The sequence below is a fragment of the Callithrix jacchus genome, chromosome 4, assembly GCF_049354715.1.
Source record: "Callithrix jacchus isolate 240 chromosome 4, calJac240_pri, whole genome shotgun sequence".
NCBI classification, from domain to species: Eukaryota; Metazoa; Chordata; class Mammalia; order Primates; family Cebidae; genus Callithrix; species Callithrix jacchus.
Window position 1 is genome coordinate 138,956,498 of NC_133505.1, and position 19,878 is coordinate 138,976,375.

Consider the following 19,878-nt stretch of genomic DNA (forward strand, 5'->3'; position numbering starts at 1 on the left):
CAAATGTAAAAGAACTTGAGGCATAAGGCACTCAGAAGCCTTTACTGATTAGACAACTTGAAGATAAAATCCTAATGATTCAAACTTAAAACTCATTAAAGTAGAAATCATAAAGATTATGGTTATCTTTTTATGTCACCAGGCTGGAGTGAAGTGGCACCATCTTGGCTCACTGCAACCTCCACCTCCCGGGTTCAAACAATTCTCCTGCCTCAGTCTCCCAAGTAACTGGGATTACAGGCGTGCATCACCACTCTCAGCTAATTTTTGTATTTTTAGTAGAGACGGGGTTTCACCATGTTTGTCAGGATGGTCTCGTTATCACTGAATCAATTTATATATTAGAGTCATGTTAAATATTCTGGAAATTATCATAATTAAGGGTAAAAATTAAAAATCTCAAAAATATTAAAATTATAATAAAAATAATAAGTAGTTGGTGGTATAGAAAGCAGAGGTGGAAAAAACATGAGAGTGTAAATGTCTTCATCTTTCATGACCTAAAATTAAAACACATAGCGAATCTAATGACTTCATGATTTTATGATCTGTTTTCTCAACATTTGAGATCCTCTTCATAAAATATTATTTCTTGTGGTTAAAAACACCACCAACAATATTTATTTAAATTGCAACAAATGTTCAGTTTTACTTTAGTTTCTTTCTTATGAGTTAAAACAAAATTAAAATTCAATGGTTTTGTTTAAAATTCTGCACAAATTATATTCTTATAACCATATTTAACCAATTCATTTTATATAGCTACGTAAATACTCAGATTTTTATAATAACATTCAATCAACATGTTAGCAATGTTTATTTTGAGTAGAATTTGAGGCGGTTGCTTTTGCCTTTTTTATAACAACTTGTTCTGCATTACCTGTACATTTTATAATAAGCGTGTGTAAGTTTTAAGTAGTAAAAATATAAAGTGATTTTTCCTGTAAAGAGAAAGAGAAACAGCTATTTGATTCTTTTTTGAGGAACAGAACTAATAACTTTCCATCAGTTAAATCTCACAAGGCCTGCATATTCAGTCTTGATTTATGGTACAACAGGGAATACACAATTTATCTAAACTCATTATCTACTTTGTTATTTGATCTTTGTGAGGTTTTTGTTCTTCCTTAAGACTTGCCAGATCTGTAGGAGGCAGAGAGAAACAGCACCCTCCAGAACAGACAATAAAATTGAGACAAGCTGTAGTTATCTCATCTTTCTATCAATCCTTCCTAGGACTGCTTTAGAATGTTTAAAATAAAATGTAGCACAGATTAATCATTATATGAAAAGCACAGAATAGAAAAGTTTTGTTCATATGTTATATGACTTTTTTAGTATTGTATCCTGAATATCAATTAGTAATATTCTTTTAAGCAAAACAGAACAAAAAAGCACCTAAGCCATTTCTCATTCTGGTTTTTGAGCCAGCACCTTGTTAGTTTGGCCCTCACTATCATTTATGTCACTGTGGTGATGAACTAGATTTGAACATCTGCTTTAAAGTCTAAACATGTATGTTTAAATAGAGGCTCTTTTGTGCTCATATATTTGAGGAATAAGTAAACCATGAAGTTAAATGGGTTTTGTTCTTTTTTTCCTTTTTTGGCAGTGGAGAATGACATCATGTCAAACTAGCCTTGTTCTGTAAATCAATTTTCCCTGTCTTTCTAAATGATGAAAATCCAACTTGAGTTATTTCCTGAGGGAGACCAAAGGTATGGACACTGGTGGATCTCATTGGGAAACAGTAACTGAGCGTTTAAGAGGCTTCATACTATTTAAACTTAAAAATATATATAGGCTGTAGAATGCATTTCAATCATCTTGCAAACATACAGCTTTTAATACCCATTTGTTTTTAGCATTCTCTCAAATTAACCATCCATTAGAAAAAGTTTCCATTCAATATGTAAAAAATATTCTAAATGAGAAAAAGACTACTCAAGGCTAAGGAACATCAATATTTGAAAACCAAGATTATAGCCTAGTGTTTTTATGACATTTTATGTGATGCTTGCATTTTTATTTTAATTTGTTACAAATGTAATTATTTATTTCTTATATATTTATGTATATGTATATATCTACCTATATGTGCATGTTATATGGAGAGAAAGAGATCAGAGACTAGACACAAACCCCAACTCTCCCTTTTATTATGTACTATATGATGCTGAATAATTTCTTAATCTCTTGGTTTTCATTTCCTCCCCTATAAAACTGGGATTCCATGTCCTGATCTAACTATTGGAGTTGTGTAAAAATGAATTAAATAAAAACAGGCATATGAAAATACTCAGTAAACTATAAACCAATTTATGTAAGAATTTTGTTATTTTTATTTTAGTAGATATAGGTATTTCTTCTAGTGGTCATTTCGTTGTTTGGATAAAAATTATCCAACAGTAAAACCTATCTACGAATGATCAATTGAATTCAAAAAGAGGGGTGGTTCTTAGTTCACAGTTTATAATCCCTATAATATTTAGGCACAAAAACTTGTTGATATTTCTATTCTCCTTCAGCATCTGCATTTTACCATATCCTCACTGAATGTTTTTCCACTCTGTCCTTAAAATACATGTCTCAAAACTCTATGTGTATATTTTCTCTAATTACATTATTTCCTTTCATTTTGAAAAGTACTAATCGCTAGAAAAATTTTTTTTATATTAAAAGAAATTCAGTCACCCCCAAATTTTCACCAGCCATTCTAATTCCTCTCACTGACATCACTAAGAATAGATAAGAATAGATACACCCACCTTAATAAATCCAAAATAGAATTCTCAATATTATTCTCGGGCATATTCCCCTAACACCATTCACACATCATCACTGAGCATTTCTCTGCTTTATCCCTCACTGCCTCCCTGAGATGCCATTGATCAACAAGCCTGTGGGTGCTGCTTCCAAAAGGTAACCTGAATGGAACACATCTCATGAATTCAGTGTCACAACCTTGGCACAAGTTACCCTTATCCCTCAGCTAGACAATCACAAGTTACCTGATATTCTTTCCAATCTAGCCCTCCTAGAGTCTTTCTCAACGCAGTAACCAAATTGACTTTGTTTATATCCTTTAATTGCTTCCCTTTGCACTTAAAGCCCAAGGCCTTATGTTGCCCATCATGTCCTAAATAATCTGGTCCCACCTGCTTTATTGTCCTCACTTATTCTCTATCATACTTCACTCTTCTCCAGCCAAATGCACTCTCTTGCTGCTCCACAAACATGGTAAGTTCAGACTCACCACAGGCTCATTACACAGGCTCTTTTTCCTGTGTAGTATTTGCATAACTCTATAGGTGGCTCCTTATCATGTAGGTCACTGTTCAAATATCACCAACTCAGAGAGGCTTTCTTTATCCTATTGACAAAAGCTACGTACTTCCTTCACTGTTTTGTCTTCATAACATCTATTACTATTTAAAATATTATATTTGTTTTTTTGTTTATTACCTCTTCCTCACTCCAGAATATAATCTTAAGAGGACAGGAATTATAAGCATCTTGTCTATTTTATCTTAAATAGCTCCTAAGACATGCAATTGTACCTAAAGAGTTAACATAATAGGCCCACCTCAGAAAGGCCTGCTTGCCATGATAACCCTTGGCAGGTGCCTAGAAACTTAAATACTAAACAATTTCCTATATTGATATAAACTTTCTCTAAATGATAAGAGTGACTCATTGTGCCTAGACTATGCAAAAAAGGCAGTTTATGCTAACACCTGCTTTCCATCTGGAAGTCTGGAATTTTGGTAAGTGGCAGGCAGAGAGCACCTATATGACTAGTTCCCCCCAAAAAACTCTGGACACTGAATCTGTGATGAGATTCTCCAATAGACAACATTTCATAAATGTTGTTAGAATTTGATGATGGTGGAATTTGGTGCATTCTGGATGAGTGCACTGAGAAAGAGCTCTTGGAAGCTTGCACCTGGCTTCCTCTGGACTTTGCTCCATATGCCTTTTCCTCTTGTTCTTTTTGCTTTGTATGCTTTCACCTTAATAAATATTTTCCATGAATACAGACATTTGCTGAGTCCTTTAGGTACTCCTAACAAATCACAGAATGTGAGGGTGGTCTTGGTGACTCTGAACATAGTAATCAAAAAGCTTACTTGGTCTCCCCAGTTAAAAGTAATCAAATAGAGGCCGGGCATGGTGGCTCATGCCTGTAACCCCAGCACTTTGGGAGGTCAAGGTGGGTGGATCACAAGGTCAAGAGATCAAGGCCATCCTGCCCAACATGGCGAAACCTTGTCTCTCCTAAAAATACAAAAATTAGCTGGGAGTGGTGGTGTATCCCTGTAATCCCAGCTACTTGGGAGGCTGAGGCTGGAGAATTGCTTGAACCTGGGAAGCAGAGATTGAAGTGAGCTGAGATCGCATCACTGCACTCCAGCCTAGTGACAGAGTGAGACTCCATCTCAGAAAACAAAAGTAATCAAATGAAACAAACAGTACATAAAAATTTCTGTAACATGGTAATGGCTCACATATGACAATAAAGACCATCTTTCTCTGGAGTACATTACCTCATCATGAAATACATTTACTACTTACGTGACTGGTCTATAGATTTCCTTAACACCAATGAACTGAAGTTGTTCCATAATGTCTGGAATACTTGCACATCGAGTAAGATTAATTCTTGGGTAATAAAGAAGGTATGAGAGACACATTTCATTTCTGGTGCTTAGTCCTCCCTGAAAACAGATAGTTTATTTAGCGAAGTATGCATTCTACCACCTTTATTGTTTAAAGCAGGTAAGTCATTAATGTCATACATTTCCTTCCAGTACTAAATTTAATAAATCTTAAAACTGAAAAGTAAAAATTTGGCTTTTTTAAAAGGTAGTGACACGGTTAAAAACTAATAGAATTATTTCCACATTCAAAACCTGCCTTTCTTTCTTTTCTTTTTTATATATATATATAAAAGATTATTTTATTTATTTATTTATTTATTTTTATTTTTTAATTTTTTATTGGATTTTAGGTTTTGGGGTACATAAAACCTGCCTTTCTTAAATAACCTAATAAAATTCTGCTGATGGGAAGTAAACTTTTCAACACAGTGAACATTTCAGAGAAACATAAAGATGTTTGGTTAGCATAATACCAATCAATCAGTCTGATGGAATTTTGTTGAGAAATTTTTCTGATTTAATTGAATTTTCTAGAATCTTGTCTTCATGTGTATAAACATTAGCTGCTGCATATCACAGGGGAGAAAGATTTTATATTTTGAATCCAGGTAGTTAATTATCTACTAAAATTTGGAAAAAGATTGAAGACCCTCAAAAGAACAGAATCCAGGGTTACTACAACATAGTATCTAATATGTCTAATTTCAACCAAAAATTATTAAGCAGGAAAAGAAATAGGAAACTATTATCTATATTCAAGGGGGAAACGTCAGTAGAAATGGATTGTAAGATTGAGATGCTGGATTTATCAGAATATGACTTGAAAGCAGATGAAAATATGTTCAATAAAGCTGTTTAAAAAGTTTTCAAAGAGTTGAAGAAAAATATATTCAAGTAATTAAAGGCAAATATGTTAAAAATAAGCGAACAGATAGGGAACGACATCAGATAAAGAAAAGCATTTTTAAAAATAGAAATTCTAGAGCTGAGAGGTACCAAAATGGAATAAAACCTTCACAGATGAGCTCGGCAGCAGGTTTCAAATAAGCGAGGAAAATATCAGTGAACCTGAAGATTAATCAATAGAAATTGTCTTACTCAAAGAACAGAGAGCTAAAAGACAAAAGAAAAGTGAAAATACTTCAGAAATCTGTGGGACAATATTAAATGTTCTAGCACTGATGTCTAAAATATATGTATGTTTTCATGTATGTTAACACATCAATTGAAGTTCCAGAATGAGAGGGAGAAGACCAAAAGGTAAAAAAAAAATATTAAAATGAATAATGCCTGAAATAATCCCCAATTAAATTAAAATCACTAACTTGCAGACCCAAGAAGTTCAACGAAAGCCAAAGGTAAATACAGAAAGCCATACCTAGACACATCACAGTTATACTGCTGAACGCCAAAGACAAGAGAAAATCTTGAAAGCGGCAAGAGGAAAATGACACATCACATACAGGTAAACAGGAATACAATTGACAGCTGATATTTCATCATAAATGATGGAAGTAAAAGAAGATATTAGAATTATATATTCACAAGTGTTGCAGGGGAAAAGTAACTGCCAATCAAGAATTCTGTATCCAGCAAAATCCAGCTTTTGAAAACAAAGGCAAGAAACTTAATATTGTCCATATTATAAATTAATGTAGGGACTAATATACAATGATTATACTAATTGCAAAAACATAGTGTTTGCTCTTGATGAGCAAGATAGGATTAGGCAAAGGGAGAAGGTGATCTGCAAATAAAGTTACATCTGATGCCTCAGTAACTATCGTATTTAATTTAGCTTTAAGTTAGGATGGCTGTTCAGATTTGTACCAAATTGTAGAAAGAAAGCTGGGCCTTTGCAGCCTCTTATCAACTAGTCATTGGCTGCTGGCTGTCCTACTGTAGGGAGTATAACTTTAAGGAGTCATTCTCTAATACCAAGGAAAAATTTCCAATGAGGGACACAGCTGTGAGCTATTATATTATCATCTGATATTCCCAGTGGCTGAGGTTTGGTTGTGTTGGCCCTGAAAAGGGTGTCAAGACAGTGCACCAAAATAACTGCTACAATAATAACTAATTTATTATGTCTTTAGGAAAATATTTCAACAACAAAAATTATACATAAGGCATGAGAAAAAAATAAAACCAACACCAGTACCTTGACTACCTCCTGTGTGCCCAGCTTCTATCCCTCTTCTTCCCATTCCAACCAAGGGTGATTAGTATCTTAGTATCTTATCTTTCAATTGCTTTTCATTACACTTTACATTCAGTATATTGAAGTATGTATCCCTAAACAACATATTGTTTAATTTTCCCTGTTCCTGAACTTTACATACGTAATGTCACACGACATATATTGTTACAAGTTTGGTCTTTTTGGTCAACATTGTTTGTTCTCCAGATACATTCATGTTAATATATGCAGCTTTAGTTCATTAATTTTCATAACTTTTCACTATTTCATTATATTATGCCGCATTTATTTGTTCTCCTTTTGATGGGTATTTGAGACATTTCCAGAATTTTTCATTCCTATATTATTACATGTTATTATGAATAGTTGATGTATTTCTCTCCTAAAACACATTCTGCAAAAGTAATTCCAAGGCTAAATCTACATAGGCATGGAACTGGGTAGATATATGAATCTCTAACTTTACTAGATCATACCGTGTTTTTCCTCAAGGTGGTTTTGTAAATTTATATTACCACTAGCAGTGTATAAGTGTCCCAGTTTCAGCACAATGGAAATGCTGTTTTAAATTTTGCTGAACTGGTGAGTTCAAAATATCTCATTCTGGTTCACATTTGCATGACTTTGGTTTTAAACGAAATGAACATCTTTTCATATATTTATATTATCTATTGGGTTGTTATTTCTTTGAAATGTTTTTGTCTTATCCTCTTTTATTGTATGCTTCTCTTCTGTTACTGATTCATGGACTCTGTTTTATAAGCTAGATACTAATGCTCTGTTAATCTATTTATTGCAAATATTTTTTTCCAGTTTAAAACTTTTCACTTTCTTAATAGTATTTTATTTTGGTATGCAAAAGCTTTGATGTAGTCAAATTGATTAATCTTTTATTTACGGGTTGTGCTTCTTATGCTTTGCTTGTAAAATAAGTACTCCAAAGTCATGAAAATATATTCAGGTATTTTTTTTCTTCGAGTGGTTATAAAGTTTTGCTGTTCACATTTAAATATTTAATACATCTGGCATTGATTTTTATGCATTGTGTGAAATTAAGACTCAGTTTTATTTATGTCATATTGATATCCAGTAGTGCCTAGTGCCAGCATCCTTTAATAAAAAGTTTATCCTTTTCCATTTATCTAAATGCTATGTCTACCATAACCAAGTTTCCAACTGTAGGATTTGTAGGTCTGTTTCTGAGATCCCTCTTCTGTTCCAAGTCTTCTAACCTGGGACTCAAAGCATACTGTATTAATCACTAGTTTTAAAATAAACCTTCTTATCTAGGAGATTGTTTTCTATTTTGCTCTTTTTAGTTTTATCTTGCCTATTTTTAACCTTTTGCTCTTCTGTGTAAATTTTATAATCAACTTGCTCCATGTAAAAGCTAACACAGGAAAATGTTTATATAAATAAAAAATAGGTGAAAATATTTGCAACCTTGGTCGGTGAAGATTTCTTAGGATACCCAAACCTCAAATAATAAAACTTCTCTGAATTTTCTTTACTGGAATAATATCAAATTTATAGACCAATATAAATTGAAGTATTTTCTTTATTTTACTGAGCCTTTCTGTCTATGAACACTTAATGTCTTTAGGCATTCTTTAATGTTTCACAATAAAAATTTATAAGTTTTTTCAGAGAAATCGAACATGTTAGATTTTATTTCTGTATAATTTTCATTTTAAATTGTATTTTCTTGAAATAATTTCTTATACACTGAAATGCAATTTAGATAGTATCAATTTGGAGGAGGGTTTGATGCAGAAAATTACAATATCTGTGAATAATGTGTTTTGCTTCTTCACTTCTGCCTTTCTTATCCTTGTATCTCATTTTCATTTCTTTTCCAGTACAATGTTAAATACAAGTAGTGATAACAAATGCCCATATATTCTTCCTAACTTGTAAAAAACACTTCTGATCTTTCATTTAATTTAATATTTGCTATAGCTTTTTCATAGCTAACTTTTACCTCGTTAAAACAATTCCTTCCTGTTCCAGGCTTACTAAACGTCTCCCCTGTCAATAGTAAACTTAAATTTTGCTTTTTCTGCCTCTGTTGGGGTGATTACATGTCTTCTTCCTTCAATATTTTCATGTAGAAGACATTAATATATTTTATAACTTAAATCAATTTTATATTCCTTAGCTAAACTGAAGTTGGTCCCGTCATTAGATCTGTATATAAAAAAGGATTTGTTTTGTCAAAATTTTGTCCAAGTTATTTCCATCAGGTGCATACTACTGGCCTCTTTTATACGACCCTTGTGAAATTTAGTTTTAAGATTATGGCAACTTCATAAGTTGGTGGGAGATGTTCTCTCTTTTTGTGTTCCTGAAAGAGATTGAGCAAGACATGAATTATCTATTTCTTGAATGCGTGGTGGAATTCCCCCAATAAATCTGTTGGAACCAGATTTCTCTATGAGTCAGAGGCCTCAAGGTCATGAAGTTCCTTCTTCCTTTGGAAGTTTGGATTTATCTAAGCCAGGCTCAAGCAGATAGTCAATTAATGACCACAGTTCTTTTAAAAATATTAGATGAGAAAAATTAAAAGACTAAGGGTAGCTTTCCACAAAAGAGTCAATAAATTATACTCCAAATATTATTTAATACTATAATATCATTAATTTGAAGTCTTACAAAATGCTAAAACATCACTGATACCACTTTTAGGATACTTGATGCTCAAAATTTTTAGAACGTTTCTTTCCAAATGGAAATGGTTTTTACCATTTTCTTCTAAAATCAAGTTTATTTCTTTCCCTCCATAAATGAACTTTAATTAATAATAAAATTTTCTTACCCAAGTCATCTCAGCTCTATCTTTTGTGCTGTAGCGACATTCTGTAATTAGGTTATCTCCCTGAAACATAAAGGTAAAAGGTTTCAGATTAAAGTTTTATGCTGATGTATATATCAAATACATTTGTAGGTCAACAGTTAATATTTGCTGTATGAATGGATGCATCAAGTAATTTAATGCAGCAGAAGACCTCTGATCTGTTTAATTCTAGGTTTGCTAACATAACAAACAAGCAAGTAAACAAGACTCTCGACCAGGCGCAGTTGCTCACACCTGTAATCCCAGCACTTTGGGAGGCCAAAGCGGGTGGATCACAAGGTCAAGAGATAGAGACCATTCTTGCTAACATGGTGAAACTAGTCCCAGCTACACGGGAGGCTGAGGCAGGAGAATCACTTGAACCCGGGAGATAGAAGTTGCAGTGAGCTAAGATCACGGCCCTGCACTCCAGCCTGGCAATAGAGCAAGACTCCATCTCAAGAAAAAGAAAAAAAACAGACTCTATTCAGGCCAGACTCCACAATACTCTAGCTGGATGACCTAGGTATAACCCAGGTATAATTTGTTCATCTAAAACCTAAAGATAAAAATAGTACTTATTTTTTCACAGCTATTATGAGGAGATTAAATGATATAACACAGTCATTGGTAGCAGATGAACACTTAATAAATGTCAGACATAGTAGTTACTGTGATCACCTCTTCATTTACCTTATTTTCTTTACCTAGTCATGACTTTATTTTCTTAAAATTGAATTGTGAGGCAAACGAACAGAAATTTATTGTTCTAGTGTTTTCCATCCTTTTGTACATTACAGTAGACACGGAAAATGATAATTTTTTTTTGTTTCCCCTTTCGGGTAAGCAGATGAAGTTGTTTATGGATCTGAGATAGTCATTGCTGGGTGTTAGTCCTTAAATCTGACCTCCCTGCATGCAACACCACTCAGAGGGTCCAAAGATAAGTATCTCATCACACTTATGCCCCGATCATGGCACATCAGTTAGGAAGATTTGAGGTAACACTGTTTGGAAAGCCCCAGAGACATCACAATAAAATAGAGTGTAATCCTTAAGAACCTTGACCAGATCACTGTTTCTCAAACTTCTTCTTTCTACTCTCAGGCTGTATCAAATAATTTCTAAAGGGAATATAGGTCCAAAGCTACGGATTTAAGGGATAGCTATTAGTGAAAAGAAGATCCCTTTCCTCTCCATGACTTTCTTCTGTTTTTTCAACTTCCCTTTTACATCCTATTGTGCCATGTCTTCTCCCTGACAATTCATCCCATCTAAAAACCCTGTCTCCAGCATCATGTAGAAAAGATACTGCTATTACTCTGATTTCATAAATGGTATAGGGGCCTGACTTTTAAAAGTAAAATAAGAATAGAAAATTATACTACATTTGATGGTCATGGAATAAAAATTTGAGAAAACGAAGCATTATAACGTTTTTAAAGTCTTCATTCTCTTCTCTCCTTCACCATAACCCCAGGTATTGTGTCAAGCTGGATCACACAGCATAGTTTCATTAGCTATATCCAAATAGCTTTATCAGGTAACAGAATTATCCTTACATTAATTTTTACTAAAATGAAGCTTCTAAAAATATCCTATCTTTTCAAGAGAGCATAAAGACACCTCTGATTTTACCACTGCCAGAATTGCAACCCAAAGACTCGCTAACTGGAATGACAAGTATAAAAAAAGTAACGTTTAGTCCTCAGAACCTGAGGGTTTTTGTTTTTGTTTTTTTCTTGTCAACAACTTGAATTGCTCCTGGGAATCATAAAAAAATGAGTTTCAATTTTGGAAAACAGATCAAACACATTCCATCCGGGTTGTACAATACCCACAGGGGGTGGTTTTTAAGAATACAGATACAAGGAAAAATTCACTTCACTTCTAGAAATCTTGCCACATCTCAGCAGATATGTCTCATGACTTTTATAACAGTCAACTAAAAGGAACAAAAAATGCATACTGGTAAGATTGTTTGTTCTTCCCTTAGATACTGAAACTCCTGGAAATTGAAGTCAAAATCATCATCATAGGCAAGTAATTTCACTTCCTTCCCTTTTCGAAAATGACGCAGCCTGATGCCTCTGCCAGCCAGGTGAGCATGGAGAAGAACAGCAAACACATGAATTCCACTTGGTTTTTCGGCTTCCAGAGCCTGCAGGGAACACCAAGGAAGACCCAATTAGCCCAAACAAGTGCATGTACAGACAGTTCACATTCAAACACACTTGGAGGGACAACTGAGATAAAAAGCTAAAGCAACTTGAATAAATGCTTGAACTGCCAGACATTTTGAATTCAGATTTTCAGTGTTCTCCTTACGGAGCAACATTTATTTACTGGGAGAAAAATAGGGGAACTGATGCTTATGAGGGACCTACCAGATCATTTCTACAGGTTACCTTCATTTTTCCTTCTTTTAGGAGGATAAGAGGCAATAAACACTCTTAGCAAAAAGATTCCACTATGTTAGTAACATGAAAACCCAAACCCTTAAAAGAAAATATTATTCCCACTTTTCCAGATAAGAAAGCCAAAGTGGGTCAATGGAATTAAATGAATTGCCCATGGTCCTACAGTTTGTAAATGAGGTCATGGCAATATGCATGAACTGTGGCCTAAATAACTCAGAAGAGCATAATTTTTCCACCTCACCCGTCTGCCATACTGTCCAAAACCACAATCTTATAATTTATAAAGAATATGATCCATGTTGAAATATTTCCATTAAAAAAACTTTAAGTAAAAATTGGCATTACTAAATACTTATACTCAGCTTTTCTCCTATCCAATATCTATTTTTATATTAGTTATTTTTGCTCTGTGTGAAGGAAGGGAAGAAAAGTGTAAGGCAGAGAAAAAAGGAAAGTAAATGTGAATAATGGAAAAAATCAATAGGGATAAAGGTAAAGTAGGGAAAGGAAGAAAAGACCACACAAAGAAAGGTAGAAATTGTAAACGATGATGTAAAGCATGCGATACGCAACAACAACAAAAAAAGGCAGGTAAGAAGAAAAACAGCCTGTCAATAACTTCTGTCTTTAGCGTTCTACTCCTGTAGCTTTCAAGATTTAAAAAAGCAGTCAAAGGTCCTACTAAAATTGCAATAATGGTTTCACAATGTGTCAACAAGAAAAGAATCAATAATAAACATGCATGCAATTTTTCACACCACAGTTTCTAAGAGCATGGATGAATCTACAGAGAGCAGCTCGGACTGAGATGCTGCCTACCTCTTCTAGGCATTCCAGAGTGCAGTGACCTTCAGATTGGAACTCAGGCATCCCTGGAGGGATGGTATGGAAGAGGCTCACCCAGAGGCCAGCCTCAATCACTCCAGCATCATATTTCCTTATATCCATTGTATAAAATAACCTCAGTCCAGAATTATCTATTAAACCTAGAACAAAAACACATAATTAAAGTGAGTTTGAGTTCTTAAAAAAAGTTTTCATTCCCAAGAAAATTCTTGGTTTGATTTTTAAGTTGTCATGTTTAGTTGAAATAGGTTTATTTTCCATAAACTGTCAAGAAGGACAAGAATACAAGCAGAAATTAGTAGCAGATAACAATCAGTTTCATAAACAAGAATTAACAAATGAGTAGCCATATTGTCTGCAACCTTTGTGAACTCACACAGCATACCATGAGATAAATATGTCAGTTATCTAGCTGTTATATGCCATAATTATCTAAAATGAAGACAGAATGAAGATTCTAAAGTCATTCATTAGAATATGTAATAACTCATTAAAAGTTGTGTTTTATATTGGTTCAAGATAAAGTTCAATAACATTTACTTTGAGGTAAACATTCCTTAGTTTAGAAACCATCTGCTGATGAAGAAACTACTAAAGATTAACTTTATTTCTTTATAGCTTGTCACCATTGTCTGCTTCATTCAACAGTCATTCAATCAACACACAACTATTAAGAATCCATTATATAAACAGCACTTTATTAGGCATTGTGGGGGTGAGAGATGAATAAGACACACTTGTTGTTATGACATATTCATTACAGGGAGGGAGAGTATGAGCCCCAAACTTTTCATAAATATGTTTCACTAACTTGGAAATTAATTGACTTCCTTCTGCAGTAGTGACTTATCCACCTGTAACTAACAGATTGATCTCTTCCCCTCAGTTTGGTTTCTTGTCTCCTTTAAATCAATCAGCTTAGTCTATTTCCAGTCAATCATTTTTAAATACGAGGTCTTTATATCAAATATTCCTCATTGTATGTTATATACCCCCCCCCCACACACACACACTTAGAAGATATCCATTCCTTTGAATGCTTTAGGATGAAATAAGGTGTTAAAATTAAGTATTCCAATAATTATCCCAGGAAATTCTTACCTCACAACCTCTCCAACAGCCTTGGAAAAATCCAAGCTTCCTTTCCTGCTTTGTGAGTTTGTTATTGTGAACATAAAATAATTTACTATGTGTTTGTTGACTCCAGCTTGTTCAGATGTTCAGGGTCATCACAAGGAAGCACTGTGGTGTGACAGTTGGGGACACCGACTCTGCAGCTGACCAATCTGGCTGCAAATCCCATCTCTGCTGCTTATGAGTTATGTGACCTTGGGCAAGTGCTATGGCTAAATGTTTACCCCCTCCAAAAAGTAGGTCTGAATGTTGTTGAATTTAATTGCCATTGTGATGGTATTGAATGGTGAGACCTTTAAGAGGTCCAAGTCATGAGGGCTCTGCCCCTGTCAATGGCTTAATGCCATTATTTCAGAAGTGGGTTTGTACCCTCTTGCTCTCTTTAGCCTTCCACCATGTGAAGCCTTCTGCCATGTTACGACACAGCAAGAAGCCCCTCATCAGATGCCAGTATCAGGTACTTGTACTCCTCCAGAACTGTGAGGAATAAATTTCTGTTCACTATAAATTACCCAGTCTCTGGTATTCTGTTATAGCAGCACAAAACAGATGAAGACAGAAATTTACCTAATCAGTTTGTGTTTTGGTTTTCCAATATGGAAAATGGCCATTATAGTAACACTAGTACCTCATAAGGGTGATGCGTGGCTTAAACGCCAAGTTCTTAGAACAGAGTTTGGCACAAATGAGGTTTTCAAGAAATAGCAGCTAGTCACACATACAGTGGTCACACATATACCAGGGTTTCAATCAGTTGTTAAACAAATTAATCATAAAAATCAATTCTTCTTTTATGTGATTACCAGAGCAGATACACATGACCATGATAATGTAGAACATCTATACTGACCTTAACATTTTCTCTGGAAATGTCTTGCAGAATTTTGTTTTGTATTTTATATTTTTGGGATCTACCTCCTTATAATAGTTTAACAGGGAAAAAATATAAGTAGAAATTTCAGTTGCATTTACTATAGTTAGGTTCATTAATTTCATTAGCTGTTTGGACCATTAATAATCTACTAAATAAAGTAATAATTTATGAAGCAAATAAAACACAATTATTAAAAAAACATTTCTGGAAACAAATTCACATTATGCTATATTTATAAAAAATAAAATTACTATAATCTAAAAGTTGATCTAATTACGTATATGAATAAAAATAGAAAGTACTAAAAATTCTGAGTTCTCTATTAACCTGTTAGAAAAATAAGCTGATATTTCATTTTTACATTGAAACTATGAGAAAGTCAACTTAATTGACAACAGACAGGCAAATAAATTAAGTCTTACACTTTTGTAATAAAGACTATAAAAGGAAGAAGTAGTTCACATAGAATTTCCAATTGGAGAAATATTATACATTATGTAAAATTCTTATTCTATCAATAATTTAAAATCCAAAATGTAAAATTTTTTTAAAAAACATTACAATATAAGACAATAATTAATCCCATTGTTGTTGTGCTGATAATTTTTATACTTTATAGTCAGATACGATTTCATGGAAAATCTAACTTTTAGAATTTTTTAACAGGTTATTTTGTAAATGCTTGGTTTATGAGTGTTTTTAAACTGTAATTCTCATAGATTCACAGTCCAGAGTGTGGGATATAATTGGTGGGTGGAAATTAAAGTGAATTCAGAGAGAAATTATTTCCTATTAATTACTTCAGGGTAAAAAAAAAAGAATACTGGCTTGCTCACCAACAGAGTGGCTTAACACCTACTTTTATAGAAATATTACTCTTTAAATATCATACCATTTGCCCCCTAGCCATAATCTATTATTCATACTGCAGCAGCCAGAGTGATCTTTTCCAACAAAAATCACATTATTTGACTCCACTGTATCAAACTCTTCAATTGCTGTTCATTGTCTTCAGGGTCAACATCCTTAATGGGCCCTACAAGACCTTAGATGGTCTGCTTCAGCCTTCCTCTGCAGGTTCATCAGCATCTTTCTTCACTGAAACCTAACCCTTCAGCATCTGCAGTCACCCAGATGAATAGTTTGATTCTTTAACAAAGGTTTTCCAGACCATCCCCACCACCACACACCCCTGGCGGGATTAGGTCACCAATTACTCTCCTAGTGTCAGATATCTCCTTTGGATCAATTGGTGTATGTATAATTTCATATGATTGCTGTGATTATTTGGTTGTTTCTCTTTTCCACTGGGCTATAATTTCCATGAGGGTGGGAACTGCATCTGTTTTTCACTCACATCATATCCTGAAGCCCAGATCTGGCATATAGTTGGTGCTCAGTATTTGCTGAATAATTGCATGAGTCAATGTAAAATAATAACTTGGAGTTTCTTCTGTTGATAATTTCATATTAAATCTATCAATGTTGGGATTTGAAAATACAAATAATTTCAGCAATCAAATACATTTATTTACTTCAATATCATATTATACAGTGTCACTGCCTAAGTACTTCTTGAATATAACTATGACTTGCTTACCACACAACAAAATGCTTATGCTTTTCAGTATAATAAATGGTAGCTTTCTCTTATACGCAGTTAGAAAGAAAATGTTCCATAAACACCATGCATTGGGACTACTTCACATCACAAAGGAAAAGTTTATTATTCTACTTCCTCATAGGTAGCATGCAAATGATTTTTTAAGATTAGTGACTGCATGTGCTCATTTACCTGGTTTGATGCTAGTTAATGCCTGCTGTTACAGTATAATTACAAATGGTACCCACTCTCACTTTTAAAAGTATACTAATTTGAATGATAAACCTATAGGTTAATTCTTCCTAATATTGGCTGCTATTTTGTTTCAACTCTGTTAAATACAAGAGTTATAAGGTACAAAACTTTTATAAAAATCATAGGTAAAATATACGAGCAATGAACTCACCTTCCTTGTAAGTAGGATTGTCATAATGGACTTCTAGGAGCACATAATGGGGATCTAATGCTGTGCCAAGGGATAATCCAACATGAGGTGGATAAGAAAAACCCTAAATATGGAAAATGCCATGAGACAGTGTCCTAGGAAAGTCCCTGAGAGCTCCACTCAAAACCCAGCCATTTTCCAGAATATTTCAACCCTCTGGAACACCATTAATCTACAACTGATGAAATAAAATAAAAATGACTTCAGGAAAAAATCCCTTCTTAGGAAAATGGAGTTAAGCCACCTTCATATCAAAAGTAGAGTTAAAGCTTTACTTGTATTAATTGGAGTACTATTTGTGGAGGGAAACCTAATCAATTAATTGTGCTATATCTCAGTAATCATTAGTCCCACCTCTCCACCAATAGCCCAGGCAAAAATCACGGTTTCACAGGTGAGGAACGCATCGGGCATGTTGGGGTGATAGCACTCATGGCCAGACACTAGAATGCTGTCGTTGAAGTTGCTGCTGCACTGATAGAGCAGGATGTGGTGCACCAGACTCTCATGGCCTTTCTGTATCACTGGCTCAACCTACACAGACATAAATGAGAGGAAGAACACAATAAATAAAACCACCCTACAACATCCCACATCAAGCATGAAAACTAACATAAACCATTATCAGTTTCTCAAAGGAATATTCTTCTCAATTATGTTGTGTAGTTCAAGTCTAATTTGTTCTGGAGATGGTGACAATGGTAAAGATAATGCTAATGACAATGGCAACAACACGATGAGACAACCACTTACTCCAAGAAACATAGGGCTTTACTAATCAGCTTTTTTGGCTGTTGACTCACTGTCATGTCCCTTGCCCATTTGCAGAGCAACTGTTTTGAAATTTGCTTGCCTCCTCCTAGGCTTGCCCTTCCTCCTCCTCCCATACACATATAAATTCACATAGAAAGAAAGAAGTCAAGGCTGTAGGCACAAATGCTCCGAGTCTCCCTCTCATCCACCTCAAAATGTTATCTTTACTCATCCCTACCAGACCTGAGAGATGAGGTCTCATTCATCTCCATAAATGCATGGTCCTGAGAAGAAGGCTAGGGCTCAATCTTTTTTTGTTTTGTTTTGTTTTGTTTGAGATGGAGTCTTGCTCTGTTGCTGAGGCTGGAGTGCAGTGGCGCAGTTTCAGCTCACTGCAATCTCCGCCTCCTGGTTTAAGCAATTCTCTGCCTTATCCTCCCAAGTAGCTGGGATTACAGGTGTCCACCACTACACCCTAAATTTTGTATTTTTAGTAGAGATGGAGTTTCACCATCTTGGCCAGGCTGGTCTTAAACTCCTGACCTTGTGCTCCACCTGCCTTGGCCTCCCAAAGTGCTGAGATTACAGGCATGAGCCACCACATCTAGCCAATCATTTTTATTGATGATTTTATAATCAATAAAAGTCAAGAAGAATCAAATTGTAATCTGGCCTCCAGACCAAGAATTGAGGGTATAGCCTAAAACATGAGGATTTCCTAAGAAAAAAAATCCACACATGAAACAAGGAAACTTGCTGCAAGTTTCCTTGCACATTTTACTTTTATTTTAATGATTAAGATCAAAAGCTAGTAATAATTTTATTATTACAATTTGAAAGAGGGAAAAAAAGCATTGTTAGCTACATGCTCCTGTGACACTGTTTGAATTCAGAGAGAAAAACTAGAAACAAGTAGAATGGGCAGTGAAATTGGTCCTCATGTGGAAAGCATGATCCATGTGAAAGCGCTCCTTCCACTTTCCCTTCATAACACTCACCCACTTCAGTCCAAGAACCTAGAATCAACTCAGAATGAGTAAAGTACACCCTAGCATCCCAGAGATTCTATATGTAGACCAAATGGGTCCTTGCACTTGGTGTAGGTGAGCTATAGGTGTTGCCATCAATTACAGCAGGGGTCCCCAATCCAGTACTGGTCCAAGGCCTGTTCGGAACTGGGCCGCATAGCAGGAGGTGAGTGGCAGGCAAGGGAGCAAAGCTTCATCTGTATGGCTCCTCCCCATCACTCACATTACAGCCTGAGCTCCACCTCCTGTCAGATCAGTAGTGGCATTCGATTCTCAAAGGAGCATGAATCTTACTGTGAATTGTGTCTGTGAGGGATCTTGGTTCAGTGCTCTTTATGAGACTCTAATGCCTGATGATCTGAGGTGGAACAGTTTCATCCCAAAACCGTCTCCTCCATCCTACAGTCCATGGAAAAATTGTCCTCCAGAACCCAGTTCCTTGTTGGCAAAAAGGCTGGGAACCCTGAGAAAAAAGAGATCTTTTTTCTTTCCCCTCAGAGTTGTTTGAATCTTTGTTCAGCTGATAAAGAAGCCCTAGTGTGCTCCTAAATACCCAAGAGTTTAGCCTTAGAGTTCATCAGCACTTTCGTGTTTAGTCCTAACTACTCAAATACAGCACTGCATTTTGAACTCCTTGCTTGCTCTCTACTTTCAGCATGCACATTTACATGAAGTGCTTTCAGCTATCTTCTCCTATGGCTTTGTTTTCCATTTTCTCCATAGTTTTTCTCTTTTCTGTAGGAAAATCTATGCAAGGGGGGAAAGGAGACATAGTGGGTAGTGTCTGAAGGTGCAGCCAAGAAATTCAAGTTTTTAAATCCAGTTTTCTTTTGTGTTACACAGTGAGTCATACCACACCTAAGCCTCGGGTACACTTTTAACATCACATGCATGGAAAAAACATTGTACCTGGTTTTGTTTGCACTTGTTTTGTCTCTAAAAGGTCATGAGCCCTAAAGGCAGAAACTTTTCTATTTTGCTTGAAAAGGGTAGTTATTATTGCTCAAGCATGGTTGCATAATAACAATGATTGCACAGAAGTAGAACCCAGAATTTCTATTAGAATTTCATTTCTATGTCT

At 34.9% G+C, this 19,878-nt stretch overlaps 1 protein-coding gene across 1 annotated transcript in view; it reads right to left on the reverse strand.

Annotated features, from left to right (window-relative positions):
* Positions 1-19,878, reverse strand: part of MOXD1 (monooxygenase DBH like 1) — a 118,982-nt gene that overhangs the window by 18,676 nt on the left and 80,428 nt on the right. Inside the window, exons 5-10 of the mRNA XM_002746967.6 lie at positions 17,371-17,550; positions 16,978-17,080; positions 12,934-13,100; positions 11,664-11,855; positions 9,677-9,736; positions 4,576-4,718 (exon numbers count right to left, since the gene is read on the reverse strand). Of these exons, the coding sequence (XP_002747013.1) occupies positions 4,576-4,718; positions 9,677-9,736; positions 11,664-11,855; positions 12,934-13,100; positions 16,978-17,080; positions 17,371-17,550 (845 nt within the window). The remainder of the gene's footprint in view (positions 1-4,575; positions 4,719-9,676; positions 9,737-11,663; positions 11,856-12,933; positions 13,101-16,977; positions 17,081-17,370; positions 17,551-19,878) is intronic.